At 41.2% G+C, this 20,195-nt stretch overlaps 1 protein-coding gene across 1 annotated transcript in view; it reads left to right on the forward strand.

Annotated features, from left to right (window-relative positions):
- Window positions 1-9,524: 9,524 nt before the first annotated feature.
- The window catches only part of NXPH2 (neurexophilin 2), a 52,907-nt gene continuing 42,236 nt past the window's right edge, over window positions 9,525-20,195 (forward strand). The window contains exon 1 of the mRNA XM_042473181.1: window positions 9,525-9,960. Within this exon, the coding sequence (XP_042329115.1) occupies window positions 9,874-9,960 (87 nt within the window). The 5' untranslated portion in view covers window positions 9,525-9,873. The remainder of the gene's footprint in view (window positions 9,961-20,195) is intronic.

The following is a 20,195-nucleotide window of genomic DNA, read 5'->3' on the forward strand; positions in this document are numbered from 1 at the left end:
AGGGCTGTCCTTTGCTCCTGACAGACCGCAACTGGACCTACCAGGTTCTGCCCAACTAAAAATATTCCCTTCAGAACTGAGAATTAACATGGCCCACCAATGCTCAGGCCCCTGGCCCTGCTTCTTAAAGGCTCAGTATACAACAATCCTTGCTTTGTACCTGGAATGGAATTTTGCATAAATTTACAGAGAACAGAATCCAGCATGACTAATCTCATCTTTAGTTGTAAGACAAATATGCTTCCCCGCCCCCCTTGGCTCTTATACACAGACAATATCACAATAAATTTGGAGAATAGTATCTTTGGCAATACTTATTGAACAACATTGTGTCTGTCTCATTGATGCTGTGCCTTTGAAGCATTGTTAGAATATCCCTTTTCACTGATGGGAAAACCCATCAATAAACTCCCAATCTCACTGGTTTTCCATTACTGCAAGGAGTAAAATGGTGCAAAATGGTGCTTCCTTGGCAGTTTGTGTATTGGCAGTAATATGGTATCAGTGTCCCCCACCCCTCAGTATTTCCTGTGTTCTTTTTCCCCCCTATTTCTATTCTTAAAACACATAAGCATGACTTCAGAATTGCATTAAAAAATAAAAGTAAAGTCCAAAGGCACACTGGGCAGAGCATAGGGCAGGAAGGAGGGATTAAGGAGGAATGCAGAAGAGAGCATGAGGGATCAATGATGGTAAAAACATCCCAGTTGTGCTATTGCAGAGATGTGTGATAATGACTGCTCCCAAACTGATATGTTTCCATTTTCTTTTATTAGCACGACTGCAGTGAAATCAACATTCATACGGTAATGTCCTCAGATTATCTTCTACCTTCATTCTGGAGAGATTTTATGTTTAGAAAATGCAACTAATTAAGGTGAAATAATAGGAGCATTAGGGTTTTTAACACAGTAAACACTTTCATTGAGGAATGCCATTTTGTTTGGCCACCCCTTCTGGTGTGCCATACCAGCAATATATCCTAGGATCTAGCTGTGGCATACAATTATGCAAAGGATACTTGTTTTAGGAGATTATCACCTGTGCCTTATCCTATTGTTTCCCAAATGGGATACACACATGTTTAACTTCAAAGATGGGTCTTATAACATTCTCTTGTATGCAGTCCATATACAACTTGCACTTATGTCATAGTTTTTCAAGGACAGGAAAAAGAAAAACAGATAACTTGATTAAAGAAATGATTTATCAGCATGATGCATTTTAACATGTGTTTATTTACAATTGATTCAACAGTCAATTTCTGTGTGAATTTAAAAAAAGTATGAGAAACAGTAGAATCCCCATAAACAGCAATAACTTTTGTTGATTCTCACATCTGTTTTGAGGAATTTGGGGCCATTCCTCCTTACACAACTGCTTCAGCTTTGTCCCATCTGTGGGCTTCCTTGAATGAACAGCTTCCTTCAGGCCTGCCACTATTATTCAGGAGATTTTAGGTCCAGACTTTAACTAGACCAGTGATCCCCAAACCTTTTTGGGCTACTTCCCCCTTTCCTCTTGGATGACAACCCTAGCACTTAGCAATAGCAATAGCTATTCTATACTGCTTATCAGTGCACTTAAGCCCAAGCAGTTTACAATGTGTAAGCTAATTGCCCCTAACAAGCTGGGTACGCATTTTAGTGACTTTAGAAGAATGCAAGGATGAGTCAACCCTAAGCCCTGGCTGGTATTGAACGCATATGTCAGGATTTGAAGGGTTAAAACACAGCACACAGGGAAATGCTTGATGTGTGTGTGTTTGGCCATGAGCATTCAGCAGAGTGGCAAGGCTGATCAGCACAGCTGAAGCTCATTGTCTCAAGGACTCTTCAGTGTCCAAGTGCACGTAGCCATGGATGATGAAACATGTGTCTGGATTGCACAGGAGACACATGACATGGCTACACACCTGAACTCACTGGGTTTGAGAGACCACATGGTCTGGAGACTATATAAGCCCAGGGGTTGCAAGGGTGGGTGTGGGTTTGCAGTAGGAGTTGGATTGGTATGTTTTGGAGTTTTAGAGATCTAGTTTTGTATTATAGCACTGTGAATAAAGAGCACTTTGGGGACTTTTGTTTTTCTGGTGGTTTATCAGAAGAAGCTATAGCATCGGTTTGCTGTGTGTCCCTGGAGGTTCCTGCATTGCTGCAGTTCTTGGAAGACATCCAGTTGCTGTCATCCCAACTTGGACTTTGGAGCCACGCTTCGGCTTCTGGAAATTTGCCAGCTCTGCTACAAGGGTCTGATTTAACCCCAGGACTCGTTTGAGTTGCTGACAAGGGTTGTTGGACCCCAGCAGTCCACCTTGTGGTTTGTAAGTGAGTGGCTGTAATACAGGCATTTAACCACTGTGCCACCAGGCATTTATCCTGAATCTCACTGTTTCCTTAATATATACATCATTTTATACCACAAAACACAGATCGGGTTAAAGTACATCTTATTGGATATTTGGAAACAGACTGGTTTTGATACAGAAAGAATATCATGATAAAACTATGGAATTTACTCAATTATCATTAGGACTGAGGATTTTCTTTCCACTGTAAACTGACCTTGGTTACAATGTGGAACAGAAATTGTTGGACTAGATAAATAGGTTTTCCAGAAGCATCTGTCTGCTCATTAAATCCTGAATAAAATAGATGTTGGTCTAGATACATCTGGTCCAATCTGGCAGGACTCTTCTATCTCTTAACTACAAGATCTCTCTCTCTCTCTCTCTCTCTCTCTATATATATATATATAGTACCTGTTTAGTAATTTTCCCCCAGTATGCATCAGCAATGAGTATTGGGGGGGGGGGTGTCTTAAATCATACAGTGGTTTATACCCTTCACATAAGAAGGATGCTGCATTAATACTACAAAAGCACTGTCAGTATGATTACAACATCCACACAGTTAATACTAGAATTCAGATATTCTTACTACAACATAGATATTCTTTCTAGAAAGCAGAAAGCAAGGAACCACTTGAACTTAGTAGAAAGTTATCTGAAAAACTGGCAACATGCAATGCACCCAATGGCTCAGAGGTCTTGTCCACAGAGACCAAAAGGTTTATTCCTCCCCACCACCACCACTCTGGCAGTATCCAATTCAGATGACACATGATCAAAACCCAGCTTCATGTACAGGCTGTTTACATGCCTTGAAGGTGTTCTCATACCAAACCCAGCCCTTCCACCCAATCAAACAGTTTAAATTAACTTGCTTTTTTGCTCTCGGATTTCCAGGAAAACTCAGAGATCTACACGGCAGCAAACACTTGTTCTACTTTGCACACTGCTACATTGCCCTCTGCCACTATCGCTGTCAGAGTCCTATTTTCTGATGTCAGAGAGAAGTGTCCAGCCATGGGACTGAAGCCAGGCACCTCCTTCTGCCTTCAAAGGACATGTCTTGTGGCAGCAAGGATAAGAAATATAGAATGGGGTGCATGTGTATGTGTGAGCAACTGCCTGTTGCTGCTGTGGCATTGACAGACAATGTGGGGAAGAGGGAAACAGCAGAAATACCCTGGCCCATGCAGGAAAGGTCAGAGAAAAGCATTGGAAAAAATATAACGTATACATTTAAAGATGCACCCCCTCCCCCCATTTAATGAAGGTTTCTGGATAGTTAGATCAGAATCACAGTCTTTGGGAAACACTGCTTATCTTTGATCTAGTGACAAATAGCTGCACAGCACAATGCAAACATTACAGATTCCTTTCTCTTTAAAGATTCTGTTCAGGGGTTGCTGTCCCTTGTTGTTTTATTAATGTGCTTGCTCATACCTCTTAAGGCAGAACTAACTCTTGCTTAATCTAGTCCCATATTAATTCACTTGTCTACTACTGATGTGATGCATTTCCTTGCAGCAGCAGTTTGGGCTTGTGTTCTCCTCTGATTTTCTCCTTAGCCACACCAATGGTGGAAAGCTATTAAGTCCTGAAAATGCTTATGCTATTAAAAAGGAAGGACAAGAAAATAAATTCCTTGATGAAAGAAAACACAAACAGTTGCTCTAAGTGACAGATATTTTATTTAGAGTACTTCCAGAATCTATGCAGAACAGAGGAACACATATGAACTCCACTCCAAGAGGAATATTTTCCACTTTAAATAAAGGCTTTAAAATATAGGAGATCAATGAACAAGCACATCACAAAAAACCAGACCAATTCAGTTGCTCTGCACAGATATACTTTAGAAATGATATCTCTAGAGGATTAGATGAGGGAAAGGTTACATTCTAATTGAAAATCCACATGGATACTGAACTAATCTAGGAGCAACCAAGGATGTATTATGCTGCTCATATTTCTTTCCTGAGAAATCTACATAGATTCTGACATTAATGTTTTCCTTAGTGGGAAATAATTCTGAAAATCATTAATTGCTGCAAAGCTTTTCAAAAATCTGTGGCTGGAAACCCACCCGCCCTTTTTGAAAGATTGTTCCTTGTTATTCCAATATACTTCTACCCTATAGAGCTAAAATACAATACACAGTCTTTCTTATTTCAAAATATCTGAGCCTTATAATATATTGTATTGTTAATATTGGCAAGAGTTAATTAGTGACATTTCATGAAGCTACTAACTTTGCTAGGTTTGGTTTCCTGGAGACCCACTGAAGCTTTGTAATATTAGTGATTTATTTACAAATATACAGATTGATCCTAGGTCAGGGATGGAGTAACCCAGATTCATGGCTACAATAGTGATCAACCCTAGCCAGTATAATCCAATAGGGAAGGATAAAGGAAGCTGCTGTCAGCATCTAGTGGACCACCAATTCACATCCCTGGCATAAGAAGAGGTCCACAACTTAAACCACATTAACAGAAGTCCCAAATTTTACTGCTCTGTTATCTGTTTGGAAGTGGGGAGGGAGGCACCCAGAACTGTCATAACCCTCCTCCCTCCAGATTTTTAGCTCAGATTCTGCCACACTGCTTCAAAATTAACAAGTTGCTGTTGTGTACCTTCATGTGGTTTCCAATTTATGACAAACATAACATGAACCCAGCAAGATTTGTTCAAAGGGGTGTTGCCTTTGCCTTCTTCAGAGGTTGAGAGAGCATGACTTGCCTAAGATCACCTGGTGGATTTCTATGGCTGAGCAGGGATTCAAACCCTGTTTTCCAGAGTCATAGTCCAATGAGTAAATTACTACACCACACTGGCTTTCAGCTATAACTTAGACCTCCTTAGAAGAGGAATGGGAGTCTATATGATAGACACCAGCTTGTTCATGAGAAGGCCAGATATTTAGGCTTAATGGTACCATTCTCACTAACAAAAGGGTCTAACCAATTTGATCCTTTTCAGCTCTTTTTATGGTTACAAAACTATTAGACTGGACAAAATTGTAACAAATAATTCAGCCCACTCCCACATCTACTGAGGTAATTTTGTAATTTCCATCAGCAAAGATATGGTAAAGTGAAGGTGTCAGCACTGAACAATCTGCATGTGTGATGGATATACTTTATTTATTTATGTATTTATTTATTTTCACAACTTTGAGATCCACTAAAAAGAACTGCACACTTAAAAGAATTCTCAGTCCATGAATTTGCTTTGACTAGAAATTAATAAAATTCACATTTCTTGAAAGCAAACATTCACACTTGTCCCAAAGACTAGGGTCCCCCATTTTTTCTTTTTAATTTCAGCAGTATAATTTAAAGTAGGAGACAGCCATTGCCTTGATGCCTTTGTTAAACAATTGGTACTCAGATATCCTTGCTGATTTTCTGCAAATCACTTAGACATATACCAGTAGATCCAGAACACTAACTTACATCTTCCCCTCATGGTGTTACTGTGAAACCTGCACACTTAGTGTACAGTTATGCTATTTCCATTTTAGCACAGTGTTCAATATGATCATTTGAGAAGTAAATTTCCATGAGACTTAAAGTGACACTGCTCTCAAGAGGCACCCTGATGTTTCATTCATACTGGCCCTTAGGCCTCTGGCCACATGAGATAAGCATGCCCTCATACTGCCTGCCTGGTCTGTGGACTGCTAACCAGGTCAAACAAGGAACCAATCCAGGACTCTAGGGGTCTTATCGCACCACTGTGCTATGGCAAAATAGAGATGCGGCAACATCACAAGTGACCATGAGGTTTATCTGACGGAGATTTTTAGAGCTTTTGCAGCTCAGTTCTCACGTGACTGCGGGTCCAACGATACAGATTCACGTCATAACGTGAATGTGATTCCTTTCTATGGGCACTCCTTTCGTGCTGCTTCCGCACTGACTCCTCATTTTCATGAATTCGGAAAAAAAGTAAATTCACAGAATTCGCACTGAAGCTCACTTCGATTTCACTTCGAATTGGTCTGGTGTGGAAGATCACTCCGATGTCACATTTCTTGGCCCCCTGCGTCCTGTTTCTTCATCCCTCATCTCGTCCTCTCTGCCATCCTGTCACCTATCCCATCATCCCCTGCCTGCTCCTGCATCCTCATCTCATCCTCTCTGCCATCTTGCCACCCATTCCATCATCCCCTGCCTGCTCTTGCATCCAAATCCTGGCTCCAGTGACCCCCTGCGACCTATCCCATCATCCCCTGACTACTTCTTCACCCGGATAAAGGATGACAGCTAAGGGGGGGGGCAGGGAAGGATGTCAGCATCCAGAGCCCCACTGAGCATGTCCAAGGGTACCGATTTGAATCGTTGAACCCTCCGGTGTGGTAATACAATGTGCACTCACTCCACTTTGCCTGAATCTGCATCACGTGACTTGTTTGGTATCGAACTGAGTCCGCTTCCCCCTCGATTCGGAAGGGCAACGGAAAGGCAACCAGGTGTGGTAAAACATCACGTTTTAATGTGAATTTGCATTGCTAGACAGGAGTGACTGCGGATCTGAGCTGCAAACCCCCCACATGTGATAAAGGCCCATGCCATACCTCATCATCCCAAAAATTATCATCCAGTTAGTCTGACATCAATACCAGGAAAGATTCTAGAGCAGATCATTAAACAGAGAGTCTGTGAACATCTAGAAGGCAATGCCTTAATCACAAAAAGTCAACATGGGTTTCAGAGATACAAGTCATGCCAGACAAACCTTATCTCTTTCTTTGATAAAATTACTAGCTTGGTAGATGAAGGGAATGCTGTGGATATAGTATATCTTGATAATAATAATAATAATAATAATAATTTGTTTTATTTATATACTGCTATTCCAAAGATCATAGCGGTGAACAGCAAGTAACCTAATTAGCAAGTAAGCTAATTTGCCCCCAACCGTCTGGGTACTCATTTTAGCGACCTCGGAAGGATGCAAGCCTGAGTCGAGCTTGGGCCCTTTTGCTGGTCTTGAACTCGCAACCTTGTGGTTTCGAGTGAATGGCTGCAGTACAGGCATTTAACCACTGCGCCACCAGGGCAGTAAGGCTTTTGACAGGGTTCCCCATGAAATTATTGCAAACAAACTAGTGAAATGTGGGCTAGACAAGGCAACTGTTACATGGATTTGTAATTGGTTGACTGGCCGAAGCCAAAGGGTGCTCAACAATGGCTCCTTTTCATCCTGGAGAGAAGTGACCAGTGGGGTCCCACAGGGCTCTGTCCTGGGCCCAGTACTGTTCAACATCTTTATCAATGACTTGGATGACAGAACTGGGGGCATACTCATCAAATTTGCAGATGACATCAAATTAGGAGGAGTAGCTAACACCCCTGAGGACAGGACCAAAATTCAAAATTACCTGAATAGACTAGAAAGTTGGGCCACAGCTAACAGAATGAACTTCAACAGGGAGAAATGTAAGGTACTGCACTTAGGGCGAAAAAATGAAATGCACAGATATAGGATGGGGGACACCTGGCTAAAGGAGACAACACGTGAAAGGGATCTAGGAGTCCAAGTAGACCACAAGTTGAACATGAGTCAACAGTGTGATGCGGCAGCTAACAAGGCCAATGCGATTTTAGGCTGCATCAATAAGAGTATAGTGTCTAGATCCAGGGAAGTAATAGTGCCACTATATTCTGATCTGGTCAGGCCCCACCTGGAATATTGTGTCCAGTTCTGGGCACCACAATTCAAAAAGGATGTTGAAAAATGTGTCCAAAGGAGGGCAACTAAAATGCTGGTTTTGAAAGCAATTGGCATACTTCAATGTTCTCACATGTGGATAGCAAAATCCATGGATGGTCAAGTCCTATTAAATACAATGGCATAGTTCAATAGTGTCCCTTAACTAAAATGGCAAAATCAAGGTTTGCTTTTGGGAATTCATATATTTTTAAATGCCTTGGATGCTTGAATCCAAGAATTAAAAAAAAAATCTGTGGCTATGTGGGGGGGGGGGCTGACTTTATAGGAGAGGAGCTCACTCCCCTTCTCTTCTGGCCTATTCTAAGGTAGTAGTGACTAGTCTTCCCATAAACATCCAGAGGGCCAAAGCGCTGGCTCCCCCAATTCTCCCTCCATGCCATTGCAATAAGAGAAAGAAGAAGGGGGCGGGGGCGGGGAGGGATGGGCAGTGCCCAGGGAGGGACCCACTGCCCTGGATGCCCATGCGGAAAGGGGGCCAGACATGCCCTCCTCTTCCAGGGCATGTCCTCGATTTCAGTCTTCTGTCCAGGAGGAATTCCGCAATGTCCTCCATACATACTGAGCATGATTATGAGCCATGAATATACAGGAGTGGGGTTATTTTGGCTTTTATTGGGGGCGTGCCCTCCCTTTTTCCCCCTTGATCGTCCTCCACTTTGCCGTGCCTCGTCCTCCTTTGCATCTGCTCAGCCTGGAAGGGAGAAGCCCACTTGCTCTCGGCCTCCTTAGCCTAGCCTCATGAGGCCCACTCTGGTGTTGCCCCAAAGGGGCTCCCCGCCCCGAGAGGCCTGCCCCGGGTGGGTCCCTCTCCCGCCCTCCAGCCCCACAGACGCCTCTGTTGCCTCGGCTGAGCCCGCCTTCAGTTCAGAGGGAGAGCCGCCGGGCCACTTTCCCGCCAAGACCCCCGCCTCTCCTCCGCCAAGCCTCAGGGAAGGGAGGGGGCTCTGCTGAGGGAGAAGGAGAAGGAGAAAGACAGGGAAAGAGAAAGGAGGGGGAGAGAGAAAGAAAAAGAGAGCGGGAAGAGAAAAGGAGAGGTCAAGAGAGAGAACAAGAGAGAAAGGAGGGAAGAGAAAGGGGGAAGAAAGAAAGAGAGGGAAACAGAGAGAGAGAGAGAGAAGAGGGGGAAGAGAGAAAGGGAGAGGAAGGAGGGGGGAGAAAGGAAAAGAGCGAGGTAAAGAGAGAGAAGGAAAGGGAGAAAGAGGGAAGGAGGGGAAGAGAGAAGGAGAAGAAATAAAGAGCAAGAGGGAAGAAAGAGGGACACAGAGACAGATTGAGAAAGAGGGGGAGATAAAGAAAAAGAAAGAGAAGAAAAAGGAGAAAGAGAGGGAAGGAGGGAGAGAGAGAGAGAAAAATAGCAAGGTAAAGAGAGAAAGGAGAGAGAGAGAGGGGGAAGGAAAGGGAGAAAGCGAGAGGGAAGCGGGGAAGAGGGGGAAAGGGGAGAGAGAGGGAAGCCCCCTCCCCTCTTTCCTCCCGGGGTTCTGGGCTGAAGAGGAGGAGGAGGAGGAGGAGGAGGAGGGCTGCCCCTCGGGCAGGGGACCTGGGGCAGCAGGGTCTTCTTTCCCCAGAGCCCCGCCTGCGCCACTCGGGGGACTAAGGGCTTTGGAGGGGGCTGCTGCTGGTGGTGTCCCTCCTTCTGGGCGAGGGGCGGAGGAGGAGGCGATGCCCGGGGCGCTGCCCGCCCTGATGCTGCTGATGCTGCTGCTGCTGCCGCTTCCTTGCGCGGCCGCGGAGGAGATGCGCCAGAGCCCAGGACCGGACTGGTGAAAGCCGCCTTTCCCGCAGGGATGGGGCGCCTCCCGCCGCCTTGGCCGCTGCTGGCCCTCCGGAGCTGCTGCTGCTGCTGCCTCTTCGCCGCCGCCTTCTTCCCGCTCGTAAGTCCAGCCTCAGTTAACCGAAGGGCCGGGCGAGTTTGTCCCTCTCCTCCGGGACAGGAGCCGAGCAGAAAGAGGAGGGGGAAGAAGGGGGCGGCTGCTGCTGCTATTATTATTATTATTATTATTATCGTTATTGTTATTGTTACTGTTACTGTTACTGTTATTGTTATTATTTTAGAGGGGGTATTTTTCACCCCCAATTTCCCCCATCTCACCGCATAACTCCATCCTCTCCCATCTTTTCAGTGTGTCTCTTGGCGGTGAGGGGTCTGGATTCATGAGGCGTTGTTTGGGTATGCCTTGTTGTTGTTGTTGTTGTTGTTGTTGTTGTTGTTGTTGTTGTTGTGTGCTTTCGTTTTCGACTCATGGCGACCCCTAAAGTGAACCTGTTTAGGAGTTTTTGATGGCAAGAGTCTTCAGAGGGGGATTTGCCATGGCCATCCTCTGAGGCTGAGACAGTGTGACTTGCCCAAGGTCACTCAATGTGTTTCCATGGCTGACTCAAACCCAGAGCCGGAGTCCAACGCTCAAACTGCAGTATCTTATGGCTTTGGGGCAATCCTGTTGCTTCGCTTTGGCTAGTCGGCGAAAACTTTGGAGGCAGGCAGAGAGAAAAAGAGGCCACCTTCTTTTCTTTTCCTTTCATAAAAAGAGGGATGGATGTTCTTTTGCAAGTCGGCAGTGTCCACACTTTGTGTTCCCTATAAAGTGGCGGTGAGGAGGAAGATAATGTGGGGATTCATTGCGAGAAAGAGTCCAGTCAGTTCGAAACGCTGATGCTTTGGACCCCAGAGGGCCTGTGCTGAGTTTGGGACCAGGGTCTCAGACCTTCTCTTAGGCCAGTGAGGTGTGCTTGGGCTAAACAAACCCAAAAAAGCTTTGGGGGACATTTGACATCCGAGGGTCTAGGCTCAAGTCTGTAGGAAAGCTCAGGCTCCCAACTTCTCTCTTTCAGTTGGTGCTGCAAGATCCCTCGGTTGCTCCAGGACCGACTCACAAATGACAGCCGAATAGGATGCGCCCAGAAAAAGTTAGGGACCTCCCTTGGTTCTTAGCATGATCAGCATCTTCCATGACAAGAAACAGTGTTTCCTTGGATGTGAACTGATTTCTTTCTAGCAGGGAAACTTTGTTATTCCGTGGCAGCAAAGAAGGAGGGAGAGAAAGAGAGAACAAATGAAGAGTGTTGCCAAAAAGCGTATGTATAGGGATATAAGCCCTGGCGGATACTGACCCCTTAATCGGAGCCAAATTGTTTGTCACTCTCAGAACTGCAGCCTTTGTTTCTTTAGCAGGAAGGGTCTAGAGCAGTGGTTCTCAGCCTTTCTAATGCCGCAACCCTTTAATACAGTCCCTCATGTTGTGGTGACCCCCAACTGCAAAATTATTTTCGTTACTACTTCATAGCTGTAATTTTGCTAGTGTTTTCTGATGGTCTCAGGCGGCCCCTGTGAAAGGCTTGTTTGACCCCCAAAGGGCTCACGACCCACATGTTGAGAACCGCTGGTCTAGAGTGATTTTATTAAAGAGTATGACAGCCTTATTTGCTTGCATTCATTTACTTTGAGCGTTTGTTTCCAACTTTTCTTTCATGGTATATAGTCTTGTGGCATCATTTTAAAAAGCTAAAAATATTTTGAAGAGGGAGATGGTTTATTGCGTAGTCCAGACACCGTTGCAAACAACTAACATGTTTTATTATAGTGTAATCTTTCGTAGACGAGGACTATTCAGTTGATTTCCAGTCTAGAAGTAAAACATTTAGATACAGTTTTGGTGTGAGAAGATTTACGTATAAACATGGATTTTGTATTGTTACAGCTCCTCGCTCAAAGAGGAAAGAAACACAGTTATTTTTCTCTCAGGCAGCTCAACACATCTTTACTTCAAACTTTGGTTAATGGATTTGCTGCTGAATAAGCGCATAGGACTGCAGCCTACATTGGTGGTGCAGTTTCACATGTATCCCATGTATCCCCTAAAGTATCTCATAAAAACTATAAAGTATTGTTATATGTGCTTGTTGCTGTCCAATGTAAGTGAACATTAGGTAGGATTACACAGTGTATTTACAGGCCTATTCTAAATATGTTCATTTGGCAGAGTTTGATGGGACTGAGGATGGTCCTCTGAAGCAAATGATAAAACCAAGAGTGCTGAAGGTAGAGAGAAAGAACTTCAAGGGACACAGGGCTGCTAAGCACAGAATGCAGTTGCATGAAACTCAAGTGAGAAATAAATGTATTAGACGCTAAATATATGGAATGCTGTGGTAAAAGACATAAAATCACCAATTCCCCAAATTTGCTCAGACAAGCAAGATATATAATAATGCAGTTATATTTAATCACGGTCTTTTTCAGGACTGTCTTCCCTGCTCATACCACATCAGGATATAAAGTTTTTTTTTGGGGGGGGTTGCCCATGACTGCAGTTCTAGTCTAAAAGTGTGCGTGTGTGTATGTGTGTGAGAGAGAGAGAGAGAGAGACTACAGTCAATAAGGAAATGTGTAATAAACCTTGAAGGGATTAGACGGCCTCCTTAAGAGCGGGATTCTAATATTACAGCATGAGTTGATTGATTAGTTTTTGAGGAAGCTTATGTCAAATTCTAATCCGGTTTTTGATTGTGCTTGTCTTGTAATGTTGTGGGGCTTTTTTCCCTTCTTTTTTTCTTTCTCGGTTGCTCCAACACTTTATCATAGCAGTGAAGTGCTGAGCTGCAGCCTTGCGATAAGGCACACATTTTCTTTCACACTGCTTTCCTTTTTTTGGAACAATAAAGGCCTGTTTACATTCGTAGAGCGGAGTTTCTAGCTAAACACCACACAGGGGTTAAGGATATGAATGGAAAGCAGTAAATGGATTACAGAGTTGCTGAGCAGGAAGGAGCCAAATTGAAATACCCTCCTCTAAAAAAAATCAGCCAGATATGAAAGGCACTGATAAAACCTCCGACAGGACTTTGTTTTTGGTCCACATTTTTTATGTTTTGAACATTGTTGCTGTGGCTTTACAAGAATTGTTTCATGTGTGCTGATCACTTTGAAGGATAATGGTGCTTTTACTGAGAAAACATACATGCAAAGAGACAAAGCAGAGACCTGTTCTCACTGATGCAGGATATAACCATTTGTCCGAGAATAGTTCATTTTCTGTATTTCTAGATATTTACATTTCATGCAGTGATGGCTCAAAAGACATCAATTGTACATTCTTGTTATCCACAGTAAAGTACGTCATAATTGTTACTTCTTTAATAATTTATGAAGTAATAAATCAAAATAAGTTACGTATTTTGTAACTTTTGCCTGTGCTCAGAAGTAAATATTAATGACTTCAGTGAGCCTTTGTGCCAGGTAAAGGGATAAAGGAATACAATGTTAAATGTAAACCTTAGTACCAGATACAGGAAAATGATGTGACTCCACTGTTAGAGTCTTAAGTGAACAGAAGCTAGTAAAGTGTGAAAAAGCTATGCTTAATGTTTTCTTGCTATGATGTGCCTGTCAGAGCTCTAACCTCAGTAAGCTGTGACAAATATGTTGAATCCTTTTGCATATAATTGATGTGAAAGTAATACTATATAGCTAGTGATTAAATACCTGCACAACATGCAAGCTTGCCTGTCCATACTGTTTACCATTTAGTTGTGTGCTCATACTTTTCAGTGTCAATGACTTCCAGGTGGATAATTAGTAGTTAGATTGCCAGATGGCATTGAGGGGATTCAGAAACCCTGTGTGTTCAGGTAGTCATCTGATGATATTTCATACATAATATGATACCCAGCCTTTTAAGTAAGGGGTTTTAAAGGAAGATACCTTTGGGAAAAGATACTTTATGAAGTCTGTAGTTGCACAGTGTGAAATTAAATGCACACATATAAACATTGGGAGTATTGTCTTACTCCCATTAAGAACAAAATTGCCAAGTCTGCATACACCCTTAAACTGAACAGTTCTATACAGTCGGCCCTTCTTATACACGGATTTTTTATACACGGATTCAAGCATCTACAGTTTGAAAACGTTCAAAAAAAGTATAAATTTCAAATATCAAACCTTGATTTCCCATTTTTTATAAGGGTGCTATGTCATTATATTTAATGGGACTTGTGCATCCACGGATTTTGTTATCCACGGGGGATCTTGGAACCAAACCCCAGCATATAACAAGAATCCACTGTATTATGTGTGGATATAGTTGTGTGCATTTTGTATGATGAAATGAAGATTATACAGTATACTTTTTAAAACTCTTGTTTACCTACACTAAGATTTCAGTGAGGCTGCAGTGTTAAGGAACACTTACCTGAGAGTAAGCCCTAATGAACAGAACTGCATCTGAGTAAAGTACTCAACGGTAGTGCTTAAATATATATATATATAGGACTGAGTTGTCAGTGTATGGATTGTGTATATATAGCTAGGCAGTGGGAAACACAATGGGCCTTTGGTATCCACTGAGGTTTGGTTCCAGGACTCTCTGTTCATACCAAAATTCATAGATGCTCAACTCCCATTATATACAGTAAAATGGTGTCCCTTATATAAAATTGTAAAATCAAGGCTTGCTTTTTGGATTTTTATTATTATTATTATTATTATTTTCAAGCTGTGTATCATGGATTGGCATAGGGATGGTAATTTGTCATAACTGATCATTTGTTAAAGATCATGAAACTGATTGCATGTAAGAACAAAAATGCTGTGTCCAAGCAATAATCACTTAGATAGTAATTGGATAGAGAGTAAAAAGGGCCAAAATGCTCTGTCCAGTACTAAAACCAACAGCTACCATTGCTTTAAAAGTTTAAATGTAACATTAATGATTGCTCAGCTCTTCTATTTTTGTAAATTATTCAATTTCATATCAATAATTAGGATAGAAGAGTAAGGGAATTGTAGGTACTGATATTAAGGAAAGTGCTTTTTAAAGAGGATTTTCTGACCCATTCCTTAAGACAGTGCTGTGAATACCGAATCAAGGCTATTCACCATATTCTTGCAAACAAATCCCATCATTTTTCTGTCATTTATTCCCATTTCCCTTATCGTAGGCAAAATGCATGTTCCAAAACATAGTCTTAAAATAATGAGTCACAACTTTAATACACTGAATACCAGCAAATAGACATTTTAAATTGAAAAATGCATAAGATTGCATTCAAAATATAGATGCAGTGCTTATATATATATATATAGCACATTTTGCAGCCTTATTAGAAAGGAATGACAGCACAGTATTTTAATAACAAGAAAATTCTCAGATTGGCCTTATTTTGAAAACACTGTATTAAGCTTTATATCTCAGAAGTACTTGATGACATCTATATTAAATGGGAGTGCATATGTAATACATATTTTTAGTTTTTTATGTTGATATTTGAGGAAAGTCTTGTTTACTGTGGGAGGGAAAATGTTCTTAATTTTAAATAGCAATTGCTAAGATTTTTGTTTACTTTAATAAATTCCAGAGATAACATTTTTATATATATTAACAAGTTGAACATACCATGCATTTCTCTTTGTAGTATGTATTTGAAATTTTGTAATATAAAATTTCTCTTTATAAGTGCTAGCTAGCTTGAAATAGAGTTGTTTGATCCATATGGACAAAGCATACAATTTATTATTCAGGTGCTTCATATACAAACATGACGTTGTAATAAAAACCAGATTTTTTAAAAGGACATTTAAATGTCTTTATGCTCAAAAGATTCTTCCTAGGGCTGGCTAAGGGCATGCACAGTTCTTTAAGAGAGGCTGATAAAAAGCTTATTTCCAGATAGTATTATCTAAATGTAGATAAAATTTTTGAACATGGTTAAATACCTTTGAGATCCAAAAAGTTGGTGAAATAGTGAACACAGCGGAAACTGAACATGTTTAAAACAAGAATTTGGCAAGCCGTATATCTAAAATTCCAGGGTGTGGTTTTCCATTCCATTCTTCCAACTCCATCTCTGTCCTCATCTACAAGCTGAACCAGTATGTGTTGCTCTTCCCCTTATTTTCCAACCATCATCCAATACCACTGTTCACTAGTATTTCCAGATAACAGAAGAAAAAGGCAGCAGCTAATGTTCTTGTTCCCATATACTAGTGGATACAGTCCTCTATCTTTTGTGCATTCCTGCCTCCCATTTATAGAAAGCTAAACAATTATTGGGCTTTTTTGAAGTCTGAAAAATGGAAAGAAGTCTCACTTACCATGGTACTAGTTACAGGAATATTCCATCACTATTTTACTATCTTTATTAAGTGATAACAAGTGCAATGAAAAGGCAAATATTCCAAAGAAGATTAAAAAAAATGTGTATCCTCATCCAGTCTGGATGGCATGAAAAAAAAAACGTTCCTGGAGATCAGCAGCTACCAGATTCTTCCTTGGATGGCTGGTTGTATTGTGCTGTCCACATGTCCAGAATTAAGCTGGCCTTACATGATGAAGCTTTAAGTTTGTTCTTGTTGCTAATTGCCTTTGAATTGATCCTGACTCATGGCAACCCTATGGATGAGACATCTCCAATACAGGGAGATGCTTAGCTCCTATATAGACCCATAACCTCCCTATAGAGTCTATTCATCTAGCATGCTGTCTTCCTCTTGGTCTACTGTCCTCTCCCTTTCTGAGCATTATGGTTTTTTAGTGAGTCATGCCTTCTCATGATGTGGCAAAAGTACAACCGCCTCAGTTTGATCATCTTGCCTTCCAAGTAGACTTCAGGCTTGATTTGTTCTAGGACACATTTGTTTGTCTGTTAAGCTGCCCATTGTATCCTGAGCACTTTTCTCCAGCACCACATCTCAAATGGATTGATTTTCTTCCTATCCTCATTCTTCACTGTGAAACTTTAAATAGACCTCTCTAAATCTTACAGTAAAATCTTTTGAAGCTTGAAAATCTCAGATCTCATACTTACTGCCTGTTGCAACTATTACATAGCTCTCAATCATTGCAAGACCTCTCTCATAGCATTCAGCAAAAATGCAACTGGGTTAAGCAAATGACTGAGGGCCACAACTGTCTGCTGCCATCTCCAAAACTTTCCTCTCCATCTCCAAAGCTACAGATTTTTCCATGATGTTTTGGGGAAAAGCATACTTGTCACAGGCTTCTGATCAAGCAGATAACTGTAAAAAGTGTAAAAATGCAGAAATATACAGATAAAAGGCTGTCTCATTTTTCCAAGATGACGCACTCAGGCAAAGTGATGTTAGAAAGATAGCACTGTTTCCCTGTAAATGTACACATTGTTTGGACACTGCCTGTGTCCACTGTGTGCATACATGTGGTTCCTCTTAATTAAAGTGGGCAGGGGGGGAGACAAAGAAAAAGGAAGTTCATGATTTTAAAATAGGGACAAAATGTGCAGTTTTAAATGCAATGAAAGACTCAGAAACTGAATTGTAGTTAGTAGACAGCTCTGCACAGACTGACTTTGGTCCTGTGTTACTACTGTATATTACTTTTATTTGTTTATTTATTAAATTTATATTGTTGCGTGAGTAGCTTATAGAACAAATAACACAACTGAAATACCACATACAGTACAAAAACGGAATAAAATATGTCTGACAAATTAAAGAGAAGCATACAACTTTAATTAGTTCAAAGACTGTGTGAACCCCCCCACAAAGAAAATCCATATTGTCCCCAAAATATCAAAAAGGTCATGCTTGGTCCAAACAATGTGCCAGAACTAGCATGCCCTGCCCAAAGGCCTTTTTCTTGGGAATTACCTGTCTTTTCCCCCTTTATAGCATGGTTTCTAACAAAGATCTTAGGTTTTTCTAGGTACATAAAGGAAGAAGCCAGTCTTTCAGGCCCAAGTAGTTTATTACTTTAAAGGTTAAACTGACATTTTAAATTAGACCCCCCCCCCCAAGAAACTGAGAACCAGTGTGGTTAATAAACCTTGGAGATCAATTCTGGACCCACAATAGTTGCTAACCCATTTAAAAAGTGGTTCCATTTGGGATACTTTTCAGTAATCTAAATGACATGAATAACCTGTAATTGTGACTAGACTGACTTCATCCAGATAACATTGTTGCTGACACATCAGTTTATGATTAATTGATTTGATCTGCCAAAATGGGACTCCCAAAATGGAACTCAAAGAGGTCAGCTAAAGTACAAGAAAGGTCCTTTGAACCACAGACTCACTTAAATGTCTGCCAACAGTATTGGTGTCAGAAAGCATCCTCAGAAAACAAACATGATCCCTTTGGTAGAGCATTACCCCTTCTATAACAGGCTGAACAATATTCATCTGTGTAGATGAGCCAATGAATAAAAGTATTTCTTATCTGGGTGAAATATCTGCCCTTCTCCAGTTGTTTTCTGAATCTGGCCGGGGGGTGGGGGGCAGAGAAAAAAACAGAAAACCTTCTTCCTAGTTATTTTTGGTGTTTTTTCAGGCTTTCCTATCTCTAGGAAAAAAATACCCAAGTAAGAGTACGTAGAACCACCACCAAGCAGTGCGTCCCACACCAAACCCATGCAGCCTATCCAAACAGATACTATACTTAATGGTAATGAATCTTGTTGGAAGGTCTATGTGGATAAACAGAGTCTCACTATTCCTTTCTTTCTCTTTATAAAAATGAATGAATGAGTCTTACAACTAGAGTTGGAACCCAACAGAATATGCACATTGCCATTTTCTTTTATATATCATATTAAGTAAATTATATTATAGAAATTAGAAAGTAAGGAATACAAAAACTTAGGCTAGTATTCAAAGAACTTACAAAGAAATTGTAAATTCAGGTGATTTCAGGTTTGGTCAGTGTTACACAAGAAGCTACCTTTGAAACTTCAGGGCCTTTTGGTATCTGATACGCTGATGGTATCTGATACGCTGATGGTAACTGATATGCTGATGATTCTTTAAAATCTATAATTGCCATAATCATTCCCACCCGCTCACTGGGCATGCTTAAGTCCCTGTATATGGGTAAAGTGGTTATTTGGATACTAACTCTTAAGAATTGTTGGTCCATCTAACCATTCTTCATTTACTTTGAATAAGCAGGGTATAAAAGATAGCTGATCTGTATTTTGTCTTTAGCCTTTGATTATTTGTGCTGCACTCCTAATTTGGAAGTTATAGTTTTCACTGTTATGACTAATAGCCAGCCATAGATCTGTCCTTCATTAACTCATCTAACCTTTTATAAAAGCCATGTGTGATAGTGTTAATATAAATTTTAGCAACATGTGCTTTACATTAACAATGCATTGATGAAGAAACACTTTTGCTCACTTCTCCTGAATCACTAAAACTAACTAAAAGCCCCACCATCTTTGAGAGGATGATAATATTTTTGTGATTATCAAAATTTGCTAAAACTTGTGTTTGTGAAAGCATATCAACAGTCAGTTGTGAATTGTCGTATATACTCACTTCCTTGACTTCTATTAATATATATGCCACATTTGCAGGTGGCATATATGTGTATGATTTTCAATTTCACCTGCTGTACCATCTTTTCTGATATAAAGAAGAACCAGTCATATGTCAATGCTCAATTCTGTAGCACTATTACTGGTCCTTGACATGTTGGTGAGTCCAACTCCTGGAAACCCACATCTTCACCTATCTGAGAAGGAGTTCATTGTTCTTTGTAATGGATTTACACAATAAATAACAAGGAAGATGATTAAATTGTGTTTAGGGCAGAATTGTAAAGTGTATGGTAGATAGAAATCAGTCCTTGATTCTCATTGTAGGCCAAGTTTGGAAGTTTATTGTAAGACTTTGTGTGCTTCTGCTATAGCAAACACAGGAACTAACTCAGCACATTTGTATGCAAAGGGATCTTGTAGGTCCTTTGATACTAACTGTGTAAGAGAAGTTGTAGGATAAGCTTTCATAGATTTGGTCCATGCATCTGAGAAAGTAGATGAAGTCTGCAAAAACTTACGTTACAACTTGTTTCACACAATAAGAACTTTATCGCACTGCGTTCCTTCCACGTGTTCTGAGAACGGAACGGAAAGAGCAGGGACGAGTGCGGAACGAGTGGGGGACGTATTTTACCGCACGCATCCGTCCCTCATTCGTTCCATTCCCCCTCTCTTCCGTTCTTAATCCGTTCCAGAGGTACCGCACACACCACCCCATCCCTCACTCGTTCCGTTCCCCCTCTCTTCCTGCCCTTTCCGTTCCAGAGGGGACGCTTTTTGAGAACTGTTCAGAACAGTTCTCAAAATTTCCC

This window comes from Sceloporus undulatus, chromosome 1 (assembly GCF_019175285.1).
Source record: "Sceloporus undulatus isolate JIND9_A2432 ecotype Alabama chromosome 1, SceUnd_v1.1, whole genome shotgun sequence".
NCBI classification, from domain to species: Eukaryota; Metazoa; Chordata; class Lepidosauria; order Squamata; family Phrynosomatidae; genus Sceloporus; species Sceloporus undulatus.